At 58.8% G+C, this 19968-nt stretch overlaps 1 protein-coding gene across 3 annotated transcripts; it reads left to right on the forward strand.

Moving 5' to 3' along the window:
* The first annotated feature begins 733 nt into the window (after positions 1 to 733).
* SEMA6C (semaphorin 6C) lies at positions 734 to 14780 on the forward strand. 3 transcript variants are annotated; one of them, XM_051992685.1, is made up of 19 exons: positions 734 to 1022; positions 4991 to 5162; positions 6368 to 6482; positions 6667 to 6727; positions 6831 to 6887; positions 7126 to 7227; positions 7480 to 7570; positions 8329 to 8448; positions 8628 to 8716; positions 8814 to 9031; positions 9305 to 9436; positions 10569 to 10721; positions 11131 to 11304; positions 11681 to 11827; positions 12087 to 12164; positions 12283 to 12338; positions 12525 to 12569; positions 12797 to 12901; positions 13248 to 14780. In XM_051992685.1, exons 2-19 carry the CDS (start codon positions 5045 to 5047, stop codon positions 14309 to 14311), a joined length of 2925 nt encoding a protein of 974 aa, XP_051848645.1. In that variant the 5' UTR covers positions 734 to 1022; positions 4991 to 5044; the 3' UTR covers positions 14312 to 14780. The 3 variants fall into 3 exon arrangements, with proteins under 3 accessions (XP_051848645.1, XP_051848646.1, XP_051848647.1); XM_051992686.1 differs by having other exon boundaries at positions 12797 to 12892; XM_051992687.1 differs by lacking the exon at positions 12797 to 12901.
* Positions 14781 to 19968: the final 5188 nt, after the last annotated feature.

Here is a 19968-nt window from a genome sequence, read left to right on the forward strand (position 1 = left end):
CAGCTCCCCCCTGACCCAGCCCCAGGGAAATTAGAGACCCTTCCTTCCCCCTCCAACTGGTTCCCACTCTTTCAGTTTGAATCGGGTCCTCGTGCTCATGGTCCACAGACATCCGTCCTTTCTCCCCAAGCCGCGGCATCCTGGACCCTTGTCCAGGCTTCGGAGCGCAGCTCGGGGATTGGGAGGTGTCTTTGGAGGAAGGCTGGGTCGGGCTGTGGGGCTGCGTGCGGAGCCAGGACAGGAGGAGCGCCGGCCCGTGGGGATGAATGTGGCGGGGATCCTGAGGATCAGGAGGCCCTCGCTTTCCGCCGAAGAGCCGGGGGCAGCCGTTCCCGGGCCCCCGTCTGCCTTCACAAAAGCCAGGTGGGTGAGGAGAGCTAGAGAGCCCCGGGGCCCAGCTTTCCGGCCTTTCTCTCGTCTCCCCACTGTCCCTTCCTCCCTCCCTGAAGTATCCTTTCCCCGACCGGCCTCTCCCTGCGAGAAGGGCCGGTCTCCCCAGTCCCTGGGTCCCTCTCCTTCGGAAGGTCTCTGTTTTTTCTGTCTCTCCGATTCCCTCCCTCCTTCCCGGGCAGGCCCCCCCCACCCTTAGCTGCTCTTCTGAGATAGGTGTTCGGAGCGCGGGACCCTGCGATTGGACATGGGGCTGTGGAGGGGGCGGTCTCTTGACAGCTCTCCTAGGCCAGGATTGGGTGACGTGGAGAGAGGGGCGGGACTAGGGGAGGGGTTGGGGCCGCCTGCGGGAGGGGCGGCGGAGGCCAGGGCCGAGAGCTCCGGGCGGTCGCATTGTTTTCCTCCGCGGAGCCGCGGCCAGAGTGGTCTCTGCGGTTCGAACCCTGACTCGCGAAACCCGGGAGCCCGACCGGAGACCCCAGCTCCCGGACGCCGGCCCCTTCCTCCCAACTCGAGACCTTCTTCCTGTCCCCCGGGATCCCCGCTCCAGTTCCCCCAAAAGCTGGGATCCCCGAGCCCCGGACTCTCGAGCCCACGGCCGCCGCCTCCATCCCGCAAACCTGGCTTCCAGGGCAAGTAATCGCGGGGGAGCTCGGGGTCAGCGGCCAGGGACCGAGGGTAGGAGGGAGGGAGGGCAGCGGAGCAGGCACTGTGGGCTGGGGGAGCGGTCGAGGCGGGGTCCCAGCCAGCCGCGGGGGGCAGGCTCCGGGCTGTGCCGGGGAATCGTGGGGCGCGCGCGTTAGATGAGACTGGGGAAGCCGAAGACCCGGGGACACCAGGGAACCCTGGTGCAGCCCCCTGAACCCTAACTTTCTGGGAGGCTTTTTCGGGGTATTATCTTCTGTACACAGATTGGGGGGCGGGATATGATTTCCGAGATCTGATCGGGGGGGAATGGGGTGCCATGTCTAAAGTGAATTGAATCGATGGGCTAAGCCCTGTGTCACCTCAACCTTCGGAAATCGGGGCACCAAAATTTGGAGGGGATGGGCAAGGGCGGGCGGCGGGGGTGGGGGGAAGAGGAGAGAGAGAAGTCATTCCTGGACCTTGATATCTTTTAGCTGAGCCACCTTTCCTAAGGAAGAGGAGACTTGCGTCCTGGAGGGAGGGACCCCGGGCCCCAGCTCAGAATAATCGGCTCTGAGGGTGCTATTTGGACAAGTCCTTTTTCTCCGGAAGGGTTGCGACCCCAGCCCCAATCCCAAAGCCATCCTCGGACTTTGTTATTTAGGTTGCCACTGAAGAGGGCAGAAATGGTAGCCTCCAGTTGTGGGCCTCGCTGACTAGCAGTTTAGTTCCGTCTCCCCTAAACCTTCTCGCAGATTACCTCCAGCCCCTCTCCCTCTGTTCTTCCAAAGCCCTATATCTGCTGGCCTATCCTCTGGTTTCCCCCAGCCCCTGTCAACTCCTGCCTACAGGCACCCCCTCCCAAGCCCCTCCTCTCGCTAACGTGGCTCTGGGACAGAGTCCCAGGCAGCAGACATTCACCCCCGGCCCCCGGCCTCTATGTTTGGAGCTTCAGAGATGGAAAGGGGGGGTCAGTTAGGAGATTTCTCCATCTGTTGGCACAATGCCCACTTCATGCAGGGGTCTAGACACCTGGATTATCCTTGCTCCGGGATGACGGGAATGGTAGAGTCACTGTTTATTTAGAACCAGAGAAGAGAGGGAGGGGGAAATGTCTGAGAGAGGGTATAGTTCTCTTAAGCCCCTCCTCAGTAAAGCCCCCCTTCTCTGAAAGGAAGGGGGCAGGGGGCTGGACTACAGGGCTGATGGTTTCCTGCTATTGTCCCAGGGTGGGAGCCCACCCCCCCCACATCCCTCCTGCCAGACTCTTTGGCTGGGACCCCAGCCACTCCCCAGAGGTGGCTTTGAGCCTGAGGCGAGAAGAGGGGCCAGCTTCCTCTTCTCCACAGGAGGTGAGCCCAGGCGAGCTTGGCCCCAGTGAGATCTGGCTGGTGGAGAGACTCAGGATGCTGATTCCTCCTCTTCTCCAGTCCCACCTTGCTCATTATTCCCCACCCCCACCCCATACAACATGCACCCCCGAATATTGCCACAACGGCACTCAGAGGCCGCGGTCAGGGTGGGGGTGGCTGATGTCAGGGCCAGCAGAGAGGGTTTTTTAAGAACCCCTTTAGGCCCCGGCAGGAGGTGATCTCCTGCTAATGCCAGCAAGAAGCTGCAGAGGGCTCCCCTGGCCCTGCAGGTGAGAGTGAAGGTGCAGGGTAGAGCCAACCAGAGGCAGTTTTCCGGCCAGGCCAAGCCAGACGAAGCCTGGGAACTAGGGGGACGGGCATTAGCCGGCCTGGGCAGAAAGCCGCCGAGATTAGGGGCCTCCGCAGACTCTTCGAGGACAGGAACAGGAGCTAATAGGCCTTTGTCGGAGACTAGGAGGCACCACCATTGGCCTGATGCTGGGGAGTGGAAGGATGCTGAATGCTTCAAGATGAAAGCATGCAAATGAGATGCAAATAAGCCTCTATTGTCTTGGTTCCCAGCTTGGGCCTTTTTTGCTAAGTATTTGCAGGATTCTATTGAGGAGGGGTCCTTTTGGGCCCCTTTTTGGGTCTTGTCCTGGCCGCTTCTTTATCTCCTCTGGGCCGGTCCAGTAGCCTCAGGTGTTCCCTTTGCCCAGTACCTCCCAGGCAGGAAGGGCACCCCAAGAGGCCAGCGCCTGGCAACCCTTTGCTTCTCAAGCCAAGCTGCAGTCCACAGCGCTCTGTCCTTGGTCCCCCACCTGCTGCTCCCTTCTCTTGACATCTTCATCTTCCATACAATGCCCTTTGCCCTTCGCTGGGCTCCCCTGTTTCTTCGGAGTGTGGGGGATGGGGCTGACCCCTCATCTCTCCCCTCTTACCAGATCTTCCCAAGAGCCACTGCTCCAGGTAAGCAAAAGGGTGTTTCTGGTAGGGAGGTGACAGAAGGGCCTGTGGCCCAGAAAGCAGGGAAGGTCTCTTCCTTGCCCACAGACCAAAGTCATTTCAGGGTGATACTACTTGTTGTCAAGGGCAACATAATGGTGAGAAGGAAAGGTGTGAGAGTAAGGAAAGGACAACAGGAGAGCTCCCCGGGGGGTGGCAGCATCCTGAAAAGAGGGGGGTCGTTAGCTGTCTGCCTTCCTCTCAAGGGAGGGGGGTCATCATTAGATGTCTCTGCCCCCTCCCCTCCTTGAGCCCTCTGGGGTCCCTATCTGACGTTAGACTCCCCCAGATGATGTCATATAGGGGAGGGGACTCTCTCCAGGGGGAGGGAGGGGACACCTGGGTTCCTGGGAAGGGAGCTGGCTGGAGGGGTGGGGCACAGAAGAGGGGAGCTGGAATCTTGGAACAACAAAATTCCCGGCCCTTATCTCTGGGGGAGAAAGAATAATTGTAAAGGTGTCCATGTTTGCATCTGCTGAAAGGATACTTGTCTGTTGGGGAGGGCACCTCTCAGTAACCTGCCTCCCCCCCCCCAAGGTTTCAGAGCAGCAGTCTCTGGCAAAAGCCTGAAGTTACGACTGTTTCCCCCTCCCCCTCCATCCCCCGTCCAGAGCCCCGTCGGGCCATCTTCTCTTCCCCGCATCTCCCACCCTCACCCCATCCATCTCTCCCCCTGACTCCGGCTCGCTGCCGGCTGAATTATTTATATGTTAATTTCAGAGGCAGCCTGATCTGGAGGGAAAGGAGAAGAGGAGGCCGGCCAGCCCTTCCTCCCCACGGGGGGTGCTTCCCCCCAAAGGCCAATATACTGGGTCAGGGGGGCCAGGGAGAGGAGGAAGGGAGGGGGTCTGGGGAGACAGCTGCAGCCAGAACTAAATATAGACTTCAGTTTGGCTTCAATGCAGATGCATTTTTGGCTAAGACGGTCCTCCGTCCTGTTGTGAACCTTCAGTCCTGGGCAGCGGCGTCTGCGTCAGGGCAGCGACCCCCAGCTCCCCTGCCAGTCCCTGAGTGACCATGGGCGCACCTGAAGGTCCAAATGGCCTTTTGTGGACCCGGGATGAGAAGTGGTCACAGTGTCTCCCTCTCACACACACGCTCACTACGCTGAGGAAGGGCTGTTAGGGGAGGGGAAGAGCAGAGCTCCTTCTCCCTCAAATGGTCCTCAGGAACTACTATTTATAATGCGAGGATTCAACACCCCCCCCCCCAGCATCTAATAATAACAGGGAAGGTTTGATGGACGGGGTGGGGGATGAGGGGAGTCAATCAGAGAAAGCCAAGGGACCCAGAGAGAGGAACCGAGGGACCAGCAGGGAGGGGGAGGGACATGTCCTGACCTTACCTGAGGTCATAACTTGGGTCTGTCTTTTCCTGCCGTAGCCGGTTTGTGCCTGTTGGGCCAGATGGAACTTGAGTGACAGTGACAGGCACAGGTGGGACAGGTGTGGGGAAGGATCTCCTCCCCTTCTGGGGTCCCTTGGGGATAGACCAAGGAGGAGTCGTGTCCATATCCCAAAATATAGAAAACAAACAGCCCTGGTGTCCGCTCCCTTGGCTCTAAGGCTCCCACTGAGTCCAGCCCCCTCCCCTCACTCTTCTGTTTTCTCTCTTAGGCTTGACATATGGGTGAGAGAGTGCCACCTGAGGCCTGAGCTGGCCTGCCCAGGATGCCCCGGGGCCCTCCCCTCACCCCTCTGCCGCTCCTGTTCCTGCTGCTCTCCACTCCCTGCACCGGGGCCACCTTCCCCCAGGATCCCCTCCCCCTGGCAACCTCTGACCTCCAAGGTAAGTGGCACCCGCCCTTCTCCTCCACACTGACCCTTGGCTGACTCAGGTGCCGCCCCCCGAATCCCAGGTCCCCATTCAGATCCTCTCCCTCGTCTGACCAGGGCGGTCTCCAGGTTAGCTCCAGATATCCATCAGTAATCACTTATTTACTGAGAACATTGGGCTAAATGCTGGGGGAGAGAATGACCGTGACCGGTCTCCTTAAGGGACTTTGTCCCCCGGGAGAGGAGAAAAACTAAAAGTCGGGCAACTGGACACAGCAGCGACCCTTAATCACCAATGAGCCATACAGACAGACAGCACGGGGGGACAGACAGACAGCACGGGGGGGGGGGACAGACAGACAGTGCTGGGGGGGACAGACAGACAGACAGCACGGGGGGACAGACAGACAGCACGGGGGGGGCAGACAGACAGCACGGGGGGACAGACAGACAGTGCTGGGGGGACAGACAGTGCTGGGGGGACAGACAGACAGTGCTGGGGGGACAGACAGTGCTGGGGGGACAGACAGACAGCACGGGGGGACAGACAGACAGCGCGGGGGGACAGACAGACAGTGCTGGGGGGACAGACAGACAGCACGGGGGGACAGACAGACAGCGCGGGGGGACAGACAGACAGCACGGGGGGACAGACAGACAGCGCGGGGGGACAGACAGACAGCACGGGGGGACAGACAGACAGCGCGGGGGGACAGACAGACAGTGCGGGGGGGACAGACAGGGGGACAGACAGACAGTGCGGGGGGGACAGACAGACAGCACGGGGGGACAGACAGACAGTGCTGGGGGGACAGACAGACAGCACGGGGGGACAGACAGACAGTGCTGGGGGGACAGACAGACAGCACGGGGGGACAGACAGACAGTGCTGGGGGGACAGACAGACAGCACGGGGGGACAGACAGACAGCGCGGGGGGACAGACAGTGCTGGGGGGAGTCCGGGGCCAAGGGTCATAATAGAGGAGCCAGGATTCGGTCTGACTAGGAGGAAGATTGGGATCTGGACACGTGGCAATGGTGGGAAACATTGTCGCTGAGGGGACGGGGGCGGAAGCCAGGAGGGGGAGGGGAGTGGTAGATGACGAGCCTGAAGAGTAGGTTGGTGACCAAGGAGCTGCTCTCTTGGGGGAGGGGGTTAGCTGCCTCCCCCTCCCCCCGTGAGACGTTGGTCCTCCCTCCCGCTCCTCCCCCGCCAGGCCTGCCGCCCCTCTCCTGGTTCCGGGGCTTGGAGGACGATGCTGTGGCGGGAGAGCTGGGTCTGGACTTCCAGCGGTTCCTGATCCTGAACCGGACGCTGCTGGTGGCCGCCCGGTAAGTGAGGGATGCACGGCCTGAGCACAGACGCAGCGCCCGGGAGCACGAGCAGACACGGGCGCAGGCCCAGGACACGACCGTGATGGGGCTTGTCGGGGGGGTCGCCTGGGTGACCCTGGCCAAGCACGTGGGGGGGGCATTGGACAGCGACCTCTGACCCCTCCCCTCCTTGCGCCCGCAGGGATCATGTTTTCTCCTTTGATCTTCAAGCTCAAGACTGGGAAGGGCTGGTCCCAGACAAGGTGAGGGGCGAGGGCCGGCCGGTTCCGGAGTCCGGCAGCGGGGAGGGGGCTCGGGCTCCAGGAGCGGCCCCTTCTTCACAAACCTCTCCCCCCCTTCCATCAGTATCTGACATGGAGGAGTCAGGACGTGGAGAACTGCGCCGTGCGAGGGAAGCTGAGGGTGAGGGATGGGGCGAGGGACCGGGAGGCGGGCTCTGTGTCCCCGGGCCCCACGCCCTCTTCTCCCGAGCCCTGTCTTCTCCTTCCTCTCCCAGAACACGGGGGAAACCACCCAAAGGGAGCCATGCTTGGCATGTCCCGTCCCGGCCCTTCTCCTGTCCTTGGGGATCCCAGAATGCCCGGCCCCCTCTTGCCTCCAGTGACCTTTGACCTCTGGCCCCACCTCCTGGGGCCCCTAGGACGAGTGCTACAACTACATCCGTGTCCTCGTTCCCCGGGACTCCCGGACCCTCCTTGCCTGCGGGACAAATTCATTCAGCCCCATGTGCCGCAGCTATGGGGTACGGGAGTTGGGGGACGGGGTTACAGGCGGGGGGCGTGGTACGGAGGGACGTGTTCATGGACAGTAGAGAAGGGGAGGGACGAGCCCAAGGACAGGGTTGGATGTTGGGGTGTTGGATGGAGGAGGCCCAGGAGGCCATGGAGGGGAGGGGCGGGGCAGAATGAAGAAGGCCCAAGTAGGACCAGGAAGATGAGGACGATGCCTTCGGGTTCCCAAGGACCTCAGGGTGACGTCTCCCTGTCCCCCCCAGATCTCTTCCCTGCAGCAGGAGGGCGAGGAGCTGAGTGGGCAAGCTCGCTGCCCCTTTGATGCCACACAGTCCACTGTCGCCATCTTTGCAGGTAAAAAGTGATGGAGCGGTGGGTGAATTGAGAGGCACTAAGCCCCTTCTGCCCCCCCAGCCCCCACCAGCCCCCTTCTTTGTCATTCTACCCCCTCGGGAATTTTGAGCATGAGTGGAGAATTCCCCGGAAGGAGAAGTGCGGGGGTGGGGAGAGCAGGGGAGAATGTGCGACTCCAACGTGGGGCAGACCCGTCACTCCGATGAGCCCCCGCCCCCTCTGAGACCCACAGCGCCCCCCGAGACCCACAGCGCCCCCTCTGAGACCCGCGGCGCCCCCCCAGACCCGCGGCGCCCCCCGAGGCCCGCGGCGCCCCCTCCCGTGTGCTTTCATTGAGACCCCCTCCCTTCTGTTCATTAGACAGCTAGCAAGCATTTATTAAGCGCCTGCTGTGTGCCGGGCGCTGGGCTGAGCGCCGGGGGGCGGGGGCAGTCCGGTCTCTGAGGAGCTCACTGCCCGAGGAGGAGACGCCCGCAGGCGTCCTTGGCCAGAGTGGGGAGCGGGACGGCAGGAGCGCGGGGGACGGGCAGCGGGACGCGGGTTTCAGCTGGGATTTGACTCGGCCGAGGCCAGGAGATGGGGACACAGGAGGCCCGTGGCCCTGGGTTCAGGGTCGGGAAGAGGGAGCAAGAAGCTGGGAGAGGGAGGAGGGGCCGGGTCTGGCCCGCCCAGTCCCTTCCTTCCCGCGGCCTCCCCTGACTTCACCTCCCATCTCCCTCCTTCTCCCCCGCCCTCGGTGACCGCGGGTGCCCCCCCAGAGGGCAGCCTCTACTCCGCCACGGCCGCAGATTTTCAGGCCAGCGACGCTGTGGTTTACCGGAGCTTCGGCCCCCAGCCCCCTCTCCGCTCCGCCAAGTACGACTCCAAGTGGCTCCGAGGTCAGGGGGGACCAGGGCTGGGGAGGGCTGGGGAGGAGCAGGAGTCCCGGAAGGGTGCCGGGGGGGGGGGGCAGCAGGTACCAGGAGCCGGGGGGGGGGGGCAGCAGGTACCAGGAGCCGGGGGGGGGGGGTTGGAAGAGACCTGTTAGACACTCCCCGTTTCACCGCTCCCTCCCCAGAGCCGCACTTTGTCCATGCCGTGGAGCACAGGGACCACGTTTACTTCTTTTTCCGAGAAGTCTCTGTGGAGGACGCTCGGCTGGGACGGGTGAGCAGAGGACCCGACCTTGCGGAGGGGAGGAGGGCGCGGCTCACTCCCAGCCCCCCTTGCCCCGCCCCCAGCACGTGTGCCCCTGCCCCCCCAGGTGCAGTTCTCTCGGGTGGCCCGCGTGTGTAAGCGGGACGTCGGCGGCTCCCCCCGGGCCCTGGACCGACACTGGACGTCTTTTCTGAAGCTTCGGCTCAACTGCTCTGTGCCGGGGGACTCCACCTTCTACTTCGACGCGCTGCAGGCCCTGACCGGGCCGGTCCCTCTGCACGGCCGCCCTGCTCTTTTCGGGGTCTTCACCACGCAGACCAACAGGTTGGGAGGCATGTGAGGTGGGCGTGGGAGGGCTGGCCAACGGCCGGCAGGGCCGGTCCCTCCCAGGCACGGTGGGCCCCCTCGGTCAGCGGTGAGGGCGGAGGGAGGAGCTGTCCTGGGCAGGAACGGCCCCTCTGCAGCCCAGACCCCTTTCCCTCCTTGAAGGCTTCCTGCCCAGCAAGGTGGTGGCTTCTGTTTCCTGGGAGGGGGATGCCTTGCTTTCTCCAGCCCCAGCTCATAGGGTTCTGTCCCACGCTTCCCTGGCCCCTGTAGCATCCCTGGTTCTGCTGTCTGTGCCTTCTACCTGGATGACGTTGAACATGGATTTGAGGGCAAGTTCAAGGAGCAGAGGAGCCCAGATGGAGCCTGGACTCCTGTGCCTGAGGACAGGGTCCCCTCCCCCAGGTACTGATGGGCAGCTTCAGTGGGGATGGGTCAGTGTCTGTTCAATTCATGCAACTTTTAAGTATCTACCATGGGGAAAGCTCTGGGCAAGAGGGGTAAAGAAAAGAGGTTATGTTCTATTGGGGTGGAAGGGGTAGGGCTGGAACATAATAAACGAACGCTCAAGAAATACCAGATAAAAATCCTAGGTAAATCTGAGTCTGGAGGGAGAACCAGGGGCCCGAAAGACTAGAGATCATAGGAGAGGTTGCTGGGAAGAAGGGCCCCCTCGAGCTTTCTTGAAAGAAGAGAAGGCTTTTGAAAGACTAAGATTAAAAAAGCAATTCCAGCCTTGAAGGAGAGCTTGTATTAACCCAGAGGTGGGAGACCAGGAGCCAAGACCAGGAGCAGGACACAGTCCTGTTTGGCTGGAATCTGGTGCCTGCAAAGGGAAGTTATCTCAAATTAAGGTGGAGAAGTTAGAGCCAAGTGCTGAAGGGCCTTAAGTGCTAAGCCAGTGTTTTATGCTTTGTTCTAGAGGCAGTAGGGAGCCATTGAATATTTTTGAGCAGAAAAGTCATCAGGGTCAGACCCGTGCTTTAGGAATATGATTTGGGCAGCTAGATAGAGGATTGGTTACAGAGGAAAAAACCAGTCAGGGTACAGCGGCCCAGGTGAGAGGATGGCAGTCCTCAATGCCTGGATGGGAAGGGTGGGATGGGGAGGGAGGGGAGAGAGCGGAAGGGGATTGACCAGGAGGATGATGGGACTCTTGGCACAGCTAGGGGAGTCTGGGAAAGAGGGTCAAGGTATGTTTGTGGGTGTAGGGGAGATATTTAATTCATCTCTGTAAGTCTGAGATGTCCATGGGGTCACCTAGGAAACATCCAGCCGCTAGTTGGAGAATAGCACTGGTTGGGGAGAGATCTTCCAATCTAAGGACAGAGGACACGAGGGGGGAGCCTGATTTGGGAGCAGAGAGAGGTTGTAGGTAGCTCCGTGGCTCCCAAGTTGCAGGGATGGGATTGAGGACAGAAGCAATGGGGGGGACAGAAGCAAGCAGGAGGATCTCAGTGAGGGGACCAGAGAGGTATCCAGGGAACGCTACAGGATCGCCCCGGACCCTGAGCACTGCCCTCCATGTGTCCCTCAGGCCAGGGTCCTGTGCAGGGCTGGGTAGAGCGGCTTCATTTCCTTCTTCCCGGGATCTCCCTGACGAAGTCCTGACTTTCATCAAGGCTCACCCTCTTCTGGATCCCGCTGTGCCCCCCGCCACCCACCGGCCCCTTCTCACTCGAACTGGCAGGTATCCAGGGGTAGGAAGACTTGGAGGGATTGGGAAGGGGCGAGGTTGGGGAGAGGGAGGAGGGCAAGGTGAGGAGGGTGGCTCCTGGCTTAGCCCTGGCAAATGTGACTCCCAAGGGGAAAGCAGTCAGGAGATGGAGGCATATAAGGTGACGTGAGTCTGGAGAGCCAACCCCAGTCTCGGGAAAGGAGAGGAAAGGGACTCCCAGCCCTAGTCGACTTGGGGAGGAGAGCTGCAGAGATAGAGGGAGTTAATGTCCTGTAATGAAAGGAGCCCTCCTGGAGTTGGGAAACGGGTTCTAGTCTTGGTGGACCTCAGTGCATCTCTGGGTGCAGTCACTGGGGAGGGCGGACTCCCTAGCAGGAGCATCTCCAGTCCCTTTACTGACTTGGGAGCGGTATCTTTCCAGAGCCCTGCTGACCCAGGTGGCTGTGGATGGAACAGCTGGTCGCCATGGCAACACCACTGTCCTCTTCTTGGGGACTGAAGATGGGACGGTCCTGAAGGTGCTCCCCCCCGGAGGGGGGCGTGGGAACACTGAGCCCATCTTGCTGGAGGAGATTGATACCTACAGCTCTCCCCGGTGAGGTCTTTGGAAGCCATGTTCTGTTTTTATCCCTGGGTTTAGCTGCAGGACCCATCAGTGGAGCTGGAGAGGGAAGGCCTGGGTTTAAGAAGGCGGACCCTGGATCCCGTCCCCAGAGACTGCGGGAGGGCCTGGCCACGATAAGAGCCGCTTTTTTGTAGAGCTCTTAGCGGTTTACAGGCCAGCTGGGAGGTGCTCTCTCGGTTGATTTGAGAAGCAGCTAGTAAAGGAGGTTTCACTGGAAGTCACTGGTGGGAAGGAGGAGGATTCTCCACTGGGGGAGGCCCCACCCAGAAGGCACAACGCACCTCTCGGGCTCCGTTCTGTCTCCCACTGTTGGCTCTCGGCTAAGTTCCCCCCTCCGCCCCCCCAGGTGTGGCGGGAAGCGCTCAGCACAGTTGGCCCGACGGGTTCTTGGGCTGGAGCTGGATCCCGACGGCCACAGGCTCTTCGTAGCCTTCTCGGGCTGTGTGGTCCACGTGCCTCTCAGTCGGTGTACCCGGCATGGGGCTTGTCAGAGGTGAGGAGCAGGGAACGGTGACATGGATGCGGCTGGAAGGGCCTGAGGGCGGGAATTAGGAGGATGGATGGGAAGACCAAGAGAATGTATTTTAGGTGGAGAGCAGTAAGAGGCCACTTTGGGAGGGTGGGAGATGTGACGGGCAGGTCACAAAGCTGGAGGGGAGTTCGCAGTATGGGACATACTACTTTTAAAGGGATCAGACACAGCCCTGCCCTCTGCTTCCTCCCCAAACCTGTGGGACTCATTTCCTCCCCAGAAGCTGTCTCGACTCTCAGGACCCCTACTGTGGGTGGGAAAGCTTCAAAGGCTGCGTGGATGTCAGGGGACCCGGCTGGTGAGTGTCTGGTGGGTCCCCTCTTCTGGGGACCTGGGGTGAAGGGAACTTGGGGAGCTGAATGCAGGAGTGGAAGCAGGCCTGAGTTTCGAGCTGAACTTCTCTTCTTCCTCCCCAGGACTGACCTGGAGCAGGATGGGGACGAGGAGGTCATGGATCAGGGAGACTGCCATGGTAAGGGGGAGCTGTGCTCAACCCATCCTGACAGGGCTGTGACTGTATCCCAGCTGTGCCCCCACACCCTCTCCCCCTTTCTGTCGTTTTCTACCTCTTCCCCAAGTCTCTGGGGTCAAGCTCTTGACCTCTAAGCCCCCAGCTCCGTCTCTCCCCCTCACCTTGCCTTTTTCTCTCTCCTCACAGATGGGGCCACTGGGAGTCACTCCGGGCCAGGGGATTCTGCCTACGGTGAGTTCTCCAGTCGGACATAACCTTGTCTTCCACTTGCTTAACACTTCCTTATTCCCCAGAATCGCAGTTGGGAGGGTGGGGGTGGCCACCAGGGAGTGTCAGCAGCTCTTCCCGCCTGGTTTGGGAGGTTGCTGAGGAGGGGGGTAATCCAGGGGTTGAACTGTTCTGGGGAACGTGACTGAGAGTCGGGACCTCACTGGCTCTGACTTGGTCTCTGTCACCAGAGCCTCTGGGTCCCAGCCCTCCCCCTGAGGCCCCCAGTCCCCCCAATGATGCCCACCCCTGGTCCCCGCCCTCCACTCTTCGGGCTCACCTAGAGGGTAAGGCAGGTACGGAGGGACTCGGGGTTGGGGGGTTGCTGCATCCCAAGGACTTTAACGGCTTAGTGGCTGGGGTTGGCCCCTTACTAATCCCGTTCTGTTGGTTGCCTCCCCGCTCTGCATGGACAGAGTCCGGAAGGTGTCCTCAGCATGGCTGCGGGGGGCAGGACCAGGGCCCAGGGACCCCTCAGCTCTGTGTGGCTGTGGGCGCAGGAGCTGGCCCCGAGCCTGCGGGGGGCGGGAGGGCGGCCGAGGCTGCAGCACGAGGGAGGACTTCCAGAGCACACGGCTCCTCAGCGACCCGCCTTTTCCCTCTCTTCGGCTCCCACCTCCAACGGTCTCTCTGTGCCCCCAGGTGTCCGCCGAGACCCGCCCCCAGCCTCAGCTCCCGCCACGGTCCCGGTGCCGCTGCTCCTGGCCAGCGTGGCCGCGGCCTTCGCGCTGGGGGCCTCCGTGTCCGGGTTCCTGGTCTCCTGTGCTTGCCGCCGAGCCTATCGCCGCAATCCCAGGGGAAACAAGGAGGCCGAGAGCCCCGGACTGCCCCGGCCCCTCTCCCTGCGAAGTCTGGCCCGGCTGCACGGTGGGGGTCCCGACGCCCCACCCCCCGCCAAGGACGGGGACTCCCCCGCCGTGCCCCAGCTCTACACCACCTTCCTCCCCCCCAGCGAGGCCATGCCGGCCCCAGAGCTGGCCTGCCTGCCCACCCCCGAGTCCACCCCCGAGCTTCCAGTCAAGAAACTCCAAGCAGTGCAGGGGCCCTGGGAGTGGAACCACAACGGGAACAACGCGGCGGACAGCTCGGCGCCCTCCCGAGGCGGCTCGGGCCCCGCCCCCAGGGTGCTGGTGAGGCCGCCCCCGCCCGGCTGTCCTGGTCAGGCTGTGGAAGTGACCACCTTAGAGGAGCTGCTCCGCTACCTCCATGCTCCCCAGCCTCCCCGGAAGGGGACAGACCCCCTGCCCCCAACTAGCCCCTGTGCCCCTCTCCCCTTGGCTGCCCGGGGGCAGCCCCGAGCCCCCCCTCCAGAGCCAGCCCACACTCTCTTTTCTGGCTCCTCCCCACTCCCCCGTGACTGCACCCCTCCCCTCCGCCTGGACATCCCCCCTGATGGCAAGTGCGCAGCCCCATCCCGCCCCCCCCTCTCTGCCCCTGCTCCCCGCCTCGGGATTGGAGGTACCCGGGGTCTCTCTCCCTCTCCACACCGGGGCCCTCCGGGCCTGCTGACTCGCGTCCCCTCAGTGGGAACCTCAAGATATTCTGGGGGTCATGGAAGGTACCCTCTGTACCTTGGCCGGCCTGAGGGATACAGGGGACGAGCTCTGAAGAGGGTCGACGTGGAGAAGCCCCAGCTGCCCCCTAAGGCTCCTCTGCTTGTGACCTCCCCCTCTCAAGCCCCCCCTAGTGGCCATTTTAACTATTGAGGGTCACTACTCCGTTGAGAGAGGGTGTGCCAGCCAGAGACTTGAAGGGACACGGAACCCGCACTAACGGCGTCCTTCCTGGACTCGGGACCTCTCCTCTTCCCTACTTATTGCCCATCTTGGGCTTATTTATTGACTCTCATCGTAGTCTTTTTCCTTGCTCTCCCCCGACTCCAGGGGTTGGGGCCCGGGGAGAGGCCTTGCCTCTCCCTCCCACCACTGTGAGCCAGCCCTACTTAGTGGGAGCTGGCTGGGGCTCCCACCCGTAACTCCTCCAGCCAAGCTGCCTTAGCCCTCCCCCCCAGCTCCTCCATAGTCTGGGACCCCCAGGCTGGGGACGTCCACGATTGGGGGATTGGGGTAGGGTACGTATGTATAGTGTACAGGGTTCTCGGGGCTGCCCGAGACATCAGCACCTCCTACTGTGTAGGAGCCTTCCGTCACCCCAATACAACGATGTGCCCCCAGACCCGCAGCCTGTTTACTATAGTGGTTGTGCCGATAGTGGGTTGGCCGGCTTTTCTGAAGCGACTGGAGAGGCTGAGGTCCCCGGGGAGTTAATCAGGAACGGTTTCCTCAATTAGGGAATTAAGGAAAAGGTGGGTGGGGATACGGAAGGCAATTTCCAAGGATCCAGGGCTTTTGCAGACGCAGGGTAGGAGTACGAGCCAAGGCTCGGGAAGAGGAAGCCGGGGGGTGGCTGTCAGGGGGCTGCAGAGCCCGCGACTGGGGCTTGGTGGGGGGGAGGGAGGGTGGGTCAAGGGAAAGGCCTGTCCAGGCCCGTAAATGCGCAGGGGAGGAAAGGAGCGTGGGCTTAAGCTCGCGGCCTCGCACAACCCCGCAGGAGAAAGCCCGGAACGGGCTTCCTCACGCGCATGCGCTCTGCACCCCGCGGTTATAACACAGGCAGGCCCCGGCCAACCTTTCTCGAGATGGGATTGGCTAGCTACGCCGTCCGTTATCCGAATGGGCCAATGAAAAAAGAGGGCCGGTCGCCGCGCCTCTCGCTGAGTCCTTTAAGCGCCGACTCCCTTCGCGTCTCCCGGGGATTCCACGTGGGGGTCTGTGCTACGAGGCGCGGCGGAGGAGGCGTCTCTGGCGCCAGCCGCAGAGGGGCGGGAGTTCGCAGCTGCCGACCTACATACACCCCCGCCCGCCGCTCAGCCCGGCCCTTCGGGCACTCCTCACGACCCCGGCCCTTTTCTGGCCCCCGCACGGTCGGGCTTTGCTTTTCTCAACACCCACCACCGCGCCTTTGCCCTGTCCGGCTCTGCGTCCTCCTAGTTTAAAATCTGGGTCTCCCCGCCCCCATTCCTGCCCCGTTCTTTTCGGGCTGCTGTTGCAATGTGTTCCTAGGCATCCTCCCTCCCTTCATCTGCAAGATGAATACGTGGTTTCTGGGGGACCTCGGAGACCTCTTCCAGCTGCTAATGCAACAGCTCCATTTGGTTCCGTCCACCCGCCGGGCAGCCTGGCTTTTAATTGCAGGAAGTTCCTTTACTGCCCTCACTTCCCCCCCCCCCCCCTGCCCCCCATCAGTTACTCTGATTTTGCCCTGCTGCCTAATTCCAGCTGTTCCGTTTGACACGTTTATCACAAGCATCTCCTCTGTGCTAAGTTACTCTGGAGATACAGGGAGACCGCCCTTTGCAACCGAAGTGTGTGCTGGGGGCGGGGCGGGGGGATTTGCAGAAACGCGGGCCAGAGGCGGACCCCGCAAAGCTGGAGTAACTAGAAGGGGGGCATTTATTTGAGGAGGATGAAGCTCCAGCTTAAATGCGATAAATGCCTAGCGGGATCGAAATCAAAAAAGAGAAATCGGGGAGGGAGGGTTCCATTCTCGTTAAGAATGTCAGTCGGCCAACCAATGTTTGTTTTGTAAGTAAGTGCTTACTGTGTGCCAGGAACTCGGCCAAACACTGGACACAAAGAAACGGGGGACATCCCCAGGAGAGGGAGATCTGGTTAGGCTTTAGAAAAACCCAGTCCTTAATCGAGAATGGATTAGAGTGCAGGGAACCATTTGCAGCCCGCTGCATTAGCCAGGTGGGCTGGTGCCGGTTAAGGTAAGAGGGACAGCATGAAAGTCAATCACAGAATTTGGACATGGGTGGGATGTAGGAGAGCAGGGTCGGGTGCCTGCGAGGGTGATGGTGTCCTCCCAGCCCCGGCCAGGAAGTCCCCAAGCGGGGAGGGTTGGGGCCAGAAAGTGAATCTTTTTGGACATGTTGACTTTGAGGTGTCTTGCAAGGACATTCAGTGTGAGATGTCCAAGGGGCAATGGGAGATAAGATGTGACTCGGGGGAGAAACTAGAGCTTTATTATGTAGATTTGAGATTCATCTGCCTAAAGATGATAATTGAACTCATGGGAGCTGATGAAAGCACTGAGATAATATGGAGTGAAGGGTGCTCAGCACAGAGCCTTGGGCTGACACCCACAATTAGCAGGATTTATTAATAAGGAGGAAGGAATAGGACCTGAAGAGGGAGAAAGGAGGACCTTCTGATGCAAATTCCTTGAGAGGAGGGATTCTTCCCTTTTACTCAGTCTCCAGTGCCGGCGCATAGTAGGCACTGATTAATAAATGCCTGTTGATTGATTTAGGAGGGTTTCCAACAGGGCCTCACATATTTTATGAACTGATGAATATTGAGTAGAATGTCCTTACTAGGTATAGGAAATAATTCATATCAAATAAATGATTCAGGAAGCCCGAACACCTAGGTCTCGCTTTGCTGATAGAATGGGTGTGACCCAGACGCCCTTGGGAGAACAGAACCAGTATATTGGGAGAGCTGACCAATTTGAAGGGAAATCTTCCCAGACATGTGATAGTCCAATATCTCCCCCAAACCGAGGCTTGCACCATGGTGATAGTTCACAAACAAGGTCCAGACTAACATTTACTGGGACCGAGGGGAAGGAAGGAAGGAAATAAGCGCTTATGAAGGGCCTCCTGGATGCCAGCCATTTTGTAGATATTCCATTTGATCCTCAGAACATAGGAGATAGGTGCTGTTAGTTAGTATTCCCACTTTAAAATAGAGGAAACTAAGGATGATAGACATTAAGTGATTTGCCCAGGATCACACAACTAGGAAATGTCTGAGGCTGGATTTGACTTTAGGTCATCCTGATTCCAGGCCCAGAAGCCGGGGTCCTCTCTCTGTTGTCTGCAAGGGAAGAACAAGTACCCAACAATTTATTTTCTCTCTCCCTCCCACCCCCATCCCAAAAGGAGCTCCTAAACTAAGAGTCACAAAAAGATTGGGATTTTACAGATGAAAAAACAAGCCCAGGGAACTAAATTGATTGATCTAAGGTCATCCAGGTAGTGAATGGCAGATTTAGGATTTGAATCCAGATCTTCCTAGGTAAATGAAAAAATCATGGAAAAATCAGCTGGGATCATTGTAAATTAAATGCGGGTCTTTTATCCTAAGGGCAATGAGATGGATATACGTGATACATTTATTGTGTGACTTTGGGAAAGACATTTCACTTCTGGGTCTCAGTCTCCTAAGGTGTAAAACGAGGCTGAAGCAAATGATGGCCCGATGAGAGACTAAGAAAATTCATTTTGGATCTCAGAGCCTTATAAAACTTAAAAGCTTATCATCCTGTAAGGGGCTTCTGCAATGAACAGCCATTAGTGAATTCATTTTATCAAGGTCCTATTTGTAGCTAATTGTGAAGAATAATCACTTCCTAATTTAAAAACTGTGAAGGTGCAATTCACACATACTTTAAAAATTCTCCTGATTTCAAATAAACTGTTAAGAGATGACAATAAAAGGGTAAACCTGACCTTGATTTAGAAATCAATGTCAATAGGCCGTCTTCCGTTTGCAATTTAGATCTGGTCTTCAGAAAGATCAGAAGCTGACAAAAAGGAGAAGTAGATTCCTCTTGCAAGGATTTCCAAGCTGGAATCCCAGAGGCACCTTAGAAGGCGGCAGGGCCCTGGGGGGGAAGAGTCCATCACCTTGTGACAAACTCCGGGGATTTAAACACAGAAGGTTCCACGTGGAAATCACCAGCTTGGAAAAGCTGCTCTCCCTCTAAGGAGGCTCAGTCCCTGGGGCTGAGCTACACTGTGGTAACTCGGATTAATGTCCCCTAGGCACCTCCTCCTACATCTTGGAACTCATCATTCCGTTTCTGCCCTCCAAAGATCAGAAGCTGACCCTTCGAAATTCCTAGGACTCAGGGCAGGGAACAAAATCGGCCCATGCCATAAACAGGTAGTTTTGTTTAGTTTTAGTAGTCTTGGGGGGACCCGGACCCCCCTTCCCCAACCGGCAAGGCTCCGGCATGCATTTGGTTAACAGCCACCAGTTCTTGTCTAGATCGGTCCAGTCAGCGGCCTCTCGGCCCTACTTTTTCCTGGGATTGATGTCACCAATAAAATAAGGTCTGCGAGTTTCCCAGTTTGCATTTTTCCTGCATTAAACCGCCCAAAGCCAGGTGATCAAGCTCCTTTCTTCATAAAACCAGGGGAGTTTGTGGCACAGAGATAATATTCTGAATCAGCTAGGAAACAGTCAGTCAAACAGGCTGAAGCTTTGAAAAGGGAACGTTCTGGGCATCTAGTATTTCTCCATTTTCCCAATTCTTCCCCTTGGCGTGTCCTAGGATTCTGAGCAGACTCCAACCTGATTGTCAGTAGCCCCATAAGTTGCTGTGGGCACTCCTTAGCCAACCCACCCTTTTATTTTTGGAACTTCAGTAACACATTTAAAGTGGTCCCTATTCCTGCTTTTCCTTCCATTAAGAATTAGTGAAATTCTAACACTTCCACTATTCCTCTTCTTCCGGGAATTTTGCTTTAAGGGAAATATTTTTGTAGGGCTGGCTGGTGAGCAGGATATACAACTTCTGGCCAAATCTACGAAGTCCTGCTCTGCTACTCCTGGAGCAGGTGCTCTCAACTTTTTGCCTCGTAGATCCCCCTCTCCCTCCCACTCTGGCGAAGCCTACGGATCCCTTCTCTGAATATTTTTAAATGCAAAAAATATGTAGGATTGCAAGGAAACCAATTATAGTGAAATAAATTTTTTTTCCACACAGGTTCCTTAAAATCTACCCCCAGGCCACTCGGCAGGGGTCAAGAATATCCTAATTCTATGCCCCTTAAACTCCTTTCCTTCCCCTTCAATCTACACACACACAAAGCCCGGCCTCCCTGAGCCATCTGCTAATGACCCCATTAGCGAGGCGCCACCCCGGCACAAATCTCCTGTTTTTTTCCCTCTCTAGGCTCTGGCATCTCTCGGCGTCCCTCAGCAATGGTCTCACCCCACACGAGGGCGAGGCATTTCCTCCACCTTTCCCCACCTCCTCCGAGACTTGTTCGTAGGGAAACGTTGGGGGGGTGGGCAAGGGCCGCGCATGTAGCAGGAAGGCCATTCCTTGGAAGTTCAAAGTTGCCAGCCCATCCCCACCTCAGTCTGTAGCGGTAGAGCAGGGTAAAACAGGTCAGAGAAAGAAAAGGAAAAGGGTGTGGGAGCCAGCTGAGGAAGCAGACTGATGAAACAAAGAAGGGATGAGCTCTCCAGCAGCCAAGTCCAGAGGGCAAAGTTCCTACCGGACAGCTTCTGCAGCACGGGATCCAGCGAGGTTTTGGCCAGAGTCAGGAAGCATTGACATCCAC

This window comes from Antechinus flavipes, chromosome 4 (assembly GCF_016432865.1).
Source record: "Antechinus flavipes isolate AdamAnt ecotype Samford, QLD, Australia chromosome 4, AdamAnt_v2, whole genome shotgun sequence".
Classification (NCBI taxonomy): Eukaryota; Metazoa; Chordata; class Mammalia; order Dasyuromorphia; family Dasyuridae; genus Antechinus; species Antechinus flavipes.